This window comes from Quercus suber, unplaced genomic scaffold (assembly GCF_002906115.3).
Source record: "Quercus suber isolate HL8 unplaced genomic scaffold, Cork oak 2.0 scaffold_389, whole genome shotgun sequence".
NCBI classification, from domain to species: Eukaryota; Viridiplantae; Streptophyta; class Magnoliopsida; order Fagales; family Fagaceae; genus Quercus; species Quercus suber.
Window position 1 is genome coordinate 380,598 of NW_027069841.1, and position 6,091 is coordinate 386,688.

General features: G+C 31.6%; 1 protein-coding gene and 1 non-coding gene across 2 annotated transcripts; one reads left to right on the plus strand and one right to left on the minus strand.

The window, feature by feature from the left end:
• Positions 1-4,594: 4,594 nt before the first annotated feature.
• LOC136062184 (uncharacterized) lies at positions 4,595-5,298 on the plus strand. Its single transcript, XM_065760963.1, has 2 exons — positions 4,595-5,078; positions 5,171-5,298. The coding sequence occupies exons 1-2, from the start codon at positions 4,595-4,597 to the stop codon at positions 5,296-5,298; spliced, it is 612 nt and encodes a 203-aa protein (XP_065617035.1).
• On the minus strand, positions 4,974-5,082 carry LOC112038364 (small nucleolar RNA R71). The gene has a single exon (XR_002885829.1). It is a non-coding gene; the product is annotated as a small nucleolar RNA R71 (small nucleolar RNA).
• Positions 5,299-6,091: the final 793 nt, after the last annotated feature.

Consider the following 6,091-nt stretch of genomic DNA (forward strand, 5'->3'; position numbering starts at 1 on the left):
GGTAAAAATGATTCTATTGATTATGATAATTTAACTTATGGTGATATTTTAAGCACTATTAAAAAACTTTGTATTAATAATATGTGCAATGATGAAAAATTGTTAAAATACCAATTAAAGAATAAGAGAAAAGTCAAATTTGAAATGGGTAATTTCTGTGAACAATATGGTTTGCCCTCTATTGCTCCTTCCAGGCAAAAAGGGAGAAAACATAATAAAAGTCACAAAAATTATAGCCATAAAAAATAAAATAATAAAATAAAAAATTACATAACTAATTTTGTTAAACCTAATGATTTTTATGCTAAAAGAAAAATGTTTCTAAAAATATATGATAAACAAAGATTAGGTAAAGGAAAATGTTTTAACTGTGGTAAACCTGGACACTATAGTAAAGATTGTAAACAGAAACCTGGTAAGTTATAAAATAAGTTTAACATGTTAAATGTTGATGATAAAGATCAAGAAGAATTATTTAGAATCCTTGATCAAACAATTCGTCTGATTCTTTGGAAGATGATTTTTCTTCTTCATTTGATTCTTGTTACCAATCTGCTGATGATTCTTCTGATTCACCTAATGTTAAAATTGGTTGTAGAGATTCATGTTGTAATGCTATTAAATCTATTAGTGTTCTCACTAAAAGTGAAGAAAAAGAAAGTTTATTGATTAAATTGATAAGCCAGATTGAAAACCCTGAATTACAAAAAGAATATTTGGATAAGCTTAAGAAAAATTTAATAAAAGATGAAACTAGTAAAAAATTAAAATCAACTGTTTGTTTTTAGACACCTTAAAACACAATTGGATTAACCTAGTTAACAAGCCAAGTTATTACTTAGTCCAAATTTCAAATCTAGGTTATCACAATCAAATAATCATATCATGCATAGCAGCAAAAAGTAAATAGCACAATGATATGATGACCCAGGAAAACCAAACCAGTAAAAAAACCTGGGGAGGATTTAACTTAGCTATTCTCAAGGTAAACTTGAATCTACTATAGAAAGAATCTAAGTTTGTACAATAGAACTTAGACTACTAACATTCTATTGCTACCCACCAGTAGAAAACTTACTAACACGACCACGTACAAGCTCCAAGACCATGAACTCCTTCTTTCTTGGATTCTCCACCAAGTACAAGCACTCCCGCTTGTGTATCTTTAAGCTCTTATGATAGCAACTGAATGATCATCAAGTTCTTGAAGAAATCTCCTTCTTGATAATCCTAAGCTTGTGTGAAGGCAAGCACCTCTCAGATCTCACAAGAGATTCACACAAACAGCAATATGAGCAACATCTAAAACGTGGCTAGGGTTTGCCTTATATACTTAGGGCTAAACATAAAACCCTAAAGGTTTTAATGAGCTAGGGCTAAGTTGGAATTTTGCAAAAAAAACATTCTGCCCGATATTTGATCGATCGAGTATAAGCTTCGATCAATCAAGCCAGGCCGAAAGTCACTAATACTTTTGCAACCACTCGATCCTAACTTTACATACAACACACACACTTTGAGCAAGTCTAGATAAGACTAACAACTGTTTTGATCATGGTTTGCCAACATTACACATTAGAGTTCTAAATACATTAGTTCCTAAGTCTTTAAAACCTAACATCAACAATAAGTTTTGAAGAAACTTTGGAAAGATTTAATAAAAAGAAATCCAAAGATTTAGCTGTTAATGATCTTCAACGTGAAATTAATATTGTTAAACAAGAGATAAATGAATTAAAAAATGAATTTAAAAGCATTAAAAGTGACAAAAATAATCTTAAACAAGAATTGTTATTGTTAAAAATTGATAAAAATCTTGATAAATTTGATAATGAACAAGATGAGCACAAAGATGGGGATGAATCTCCAACAGGCTCTTCTTTCTGATAAAGGTATTGTTGATAATTTTCAACTTAGTCTTGTTAATAAAATGCTTCCTCCAAAATGGTTTACAAAAGTTAAAATTGTTGTTTCTCATGATTGTCATTTCACTGTTATTGCTATGATTGATTCTAGTGCAGATGTGAACTGTTTCCAAAAAGGATTTGATTCCTTCAAAATATTTTGAAAAATCAACTGAAAGATTGGTTTTTGCTAATGTTACTCAAATGAAGATCAAATATGAATTGAATAAATGCTCATGTTTGTCATGAAAATGTCTGTTTCAAGATTCCTTCTGTTCTTGTTAAAAATATGACTAATAAAGTGATTCTTGGTCTACCATTTATAAATGTTTTGTATCCTTTTCTTGTTGAACATGATGGAATTACTACTGATCCTTTTGGACAGAAAGTAAAATTCAAATTTGCTTCAAAGTTTGAAATTGATATTGATGATGCTTTAAATCTTATTCATGCTAAAACCAAACATCTTAACTTCCTTCAGCAAGAAGTTAGATACAAGAAAATTGCTGAACAACTTTTTGATAAATTATTGCAATCAAAAATTGATAATTTTCAGAAAATTCTGATTGATGATGTTTGCTCTGATGTTCCTAATGCTTTTTGGCATAGAAGAAAACATATTGTTGACTTGCCTTATGTTAAAGATTTTGATAAAAAGAACATTCCTACTAAAGCTCACCCTCTACAAATGAATGTTGAGATTGAGAGAGGAACCCCTCGCTTAGTCATCAATTATATGCCCTTCAACAAGGTCTTAGAATGGATTAGGTATCCCATACCCAATAAAAAAGATCTTGTCCATAGGCTGTGCAAGGCTGTGGTGTTCTCCAAGTTTGACATGAAATCTGGATTAGTGAGAAGGATGGGTATAAAACTACTTTTACCACTCCTTTTGGTCATTATGAGTGGAATGTGAAGCCTTTTGGTCCTAAGAATGCCTCGAGTGAACTTCAAAACATTATGAATGATATTTTCAATTCTTTCAGCCATTTTGATGTGCATTGATAATAGCTTAATTTTGCAAATTTATATCATTGTTAGAAAGCATTATTATACTTATTTTGAGTTTATTCATGCATTTTATATTTGATTTGGAATAATGCTGAATAATCAATTTTGTGCTTAATTGAATCTTATTGCGTGAATTTGTCTTTTATAGGAGAATGAAATTAAATAAGTGGATTTGTGCAAAGAAGAAAGCTAATGGACTTTACTTTTACAAGGGCCGTGATAAAGTTAAAGAAGGCCAACCCAATTAAATTTAAGTCCAATTAGAGCAAGGAATCAAAGGAAATTAGCACCAAATCCAAGTCCAATTCAGATTAGGATTCCAACCTACACATCAGTTAGTATTTTCGGCATAACTTTCGGCTCAGATGTCCAATTGAGATAATTCAAGTTGGGCTGGAAATTTTGTAGTTTACCAAAAGCCCAAATTCTGACATTAAATGGGCCAAAATCGTCGTTTAAATGAAGCCAAAAAATCTAGGATTTTCTCCAAACGAGAATTCAATTTATAATAGGATTCCTTGACTTATTTAAAAGTTCTTTAGGGCAAAACTTAGGGGGGCGAAGGCTAATGCTAGGGCAGGGGGCTAAACATAGAGAGTGCGGCTACTTCTTTAGTTTTCTTTCATGACTATTAGTTTTAATTATTTTCTAATTTAATGTTTAGTATTTTGTTTTTGTGTTTTCTTTCAATTACCATGAGTAGCTAAATTTATAATTAGGGCTGTGGATGAAACCTTGTTAAGGATTATTAGTAATATTTATGTGATTTGATTTTTCCCACAATAGTTATTCTTTAATGATTTAAATTGTTCTTGCTTCATATCAATTTACTAAGATGTGATTCTAGATATGAGTTCAATCATGTTTTTCTCATGATTTAGGATCTGTCTTAATTAATTGAATGCTTGGTTTATTAATTCTTGATTATAAAATTGGATATTGTTTGTGATTTGTCTATCAATGGATGCAATTTATGATTTGATTTTTAGAATTGGATATATCTTGTGATTTGTTTGGCTACGGATACAAGTGATGATTTGGTTTTATACTTAAAAAGCGAAGAAGAACATGCTTTAGATTTTTAAACATAAGTTTTAATAATGATATTTTCCATGATAGCAAGATTGATTTCTACATTATCATGCAGTGATTGAGAAAAATGAATGATCATCAATATATGCTAATATGACTCACAAGATGGATTCCAAAACCTTAATTCATTTCTCTTGATTGTTTATGTCTTTTTGTTGCTTTATATCTTTTGCTTAGTTTAACTATTTGCTTAATTTTATTATTTGCTTAGTTTATTTAATTTCAAAACAACCAATTTTTATTAAACTAGATTAGGATTAATTTGGTTAAGATTTGATTTAATTTTCCTACATTCATTCAAGTCCCTGTGGGTTCGACCTTGTTCTTGTTAAACTATACTTCGGTACGGTTCGTACACTTGTGAGTACTTTAAAATTTTAGAACAAGTTTTTGGCGTCGTTGCCGAGAACTTGGTTAGGAAAATAAATTAGGAATTAATTGAATTTTTCCTTCTACTAGTTGTAGTTAATTTTTTTTTTATATATAGAAAAAAAAAACAAAAAAAATTATTTCTTTGTGCTTGGTGTATGAGAACTTAGATACGTGATAAAGAAAATCGTTTTGTTAGTTTTGATTATTCATCCACCATGGGAAAAACAAGAGATGATTCAAAAACTCTTAGGGAGTTGTTCTCACCCATAACCACCAACCCTTCATCTTGCATAGTATTGCCTACAACCACTGCTGCACATTTTCAGTTGAAGCCACAGATAATCCCCATTCTTCCTACTTTTCATGGATTGGATAGAGAAGATCCTTATATGCATGTGAAGGATTTTCTTGAGATTTGTGCTATTTGTAAGTTCCAGAATTTCACTGATGACTCTGTTCACTTGCATTTATTCCCTTTTTCCTTGAAGGATAAGGCAAAAGCATGGCTTAATTATTTGTCACCTGGATCTATCACTTCATGGGAACTGTTGGTCACAAAATTTCTCTCTAAATTTTTCACAATGGCTAAGACCAATGCTTTGAGGAGAGAAATTGTAGATTTTTATCAGGATGAACAAGAGAAATTTTATGAAAGTTGGGAGAGATTTAAGGACTTGACTTTAAAGTGTCCTCATCATGGTTTTGAAACATGAAGATTAGTACAATATTTTTATAATGGTTTGACTCAGATAAATCGTAACATGATTGAGGCATACAAATTTCTCTTGTAGATGATGAGGCATACAAATTTCTTGAGAATTTTTCTGAAAGTTCACAACAATGGGATTTTTCCAACCGTAAAGAGAGATCTGCACTGCAATTAAGAAAGGAGGATTGTATGAAGTCAGTGAAGATTTAGACATAAAAGCTAGGTTGGATAGTCTCACTCGTAAGGTTGAGGCTTTAACTTTAAGTAAAGGGATGAATTCTGTCAATCAAGTTCAAAGTGAAACATGTTCTATTTGTGCAAGTCCTATGCATACAACACAAATGTGTCCTTCCACAACTGGGTACCCTAATTTTTATACTAAGCAAGCAAATGTACTAAATAATTATGGAAGGCCACTTGCTAGTCCATTTTCAGAGACATACAATCCAAATTGGCAAAATCATCCTAATTTCTCTTGGAGGCAGAACCATTCCCCCACAAATATAGGAGGACAACAAGTGCATCAACAAAGTCAATTTCGTCCACCTACTCAAGCATTTCCTCCCATTCCTCAATCAACTCCTCAATTTATGGCACCACCAAGACAACAATCATCTTTGGAGGAGTCTCTCAAAACTTTCATGCAATCAACTAGCCAAGCCATTCAAGAGATAAAAAGTTCCACCCATTTGAATACTTAAGCTATTTCAAAGTTGGAAAATCAAGTTGGCCAGTTAGCAACCCAAGTTGGAGGGAAAAAGGAAAGCTTCCTAGTCAACCTATACCTAACCTAAAAGGGCAGTATGCAATTAATGGTTCTTCTAGTTCTACTCATGCACATGAATCTGTTCAGTCTATTACTACCCTTAGGTATGGTAAGCAAGTTGATAATCAAGTGAAAATGCCAGAAGTGAAGGATAATGAAAATACTGTGTTAGAGGAAAAAGGAGTTCATAGTTCATAGGATGATCATGAAGAAAAGAAGGGCAACTCAACCTCAATT

What these genes read in the sequence shown, in the direction of transcription:
- LOC136062184 (XM_065760963.1), top strand. Translation starts at nt 4,595, where the DNA reads ATGGGAAAAACAAGAGATGATTCAAAAACTCTTAGGGAGTTGTTCTCA. An exon ending in TTTAAAGTGTCCTCATCATG is followed by an intron (nt 5,079 to 5,170) that starts GTTTTGAAACAT and finishes TTTCTCTTGTAG; the next exon opens with ATGATGAGGCATACAAATTT.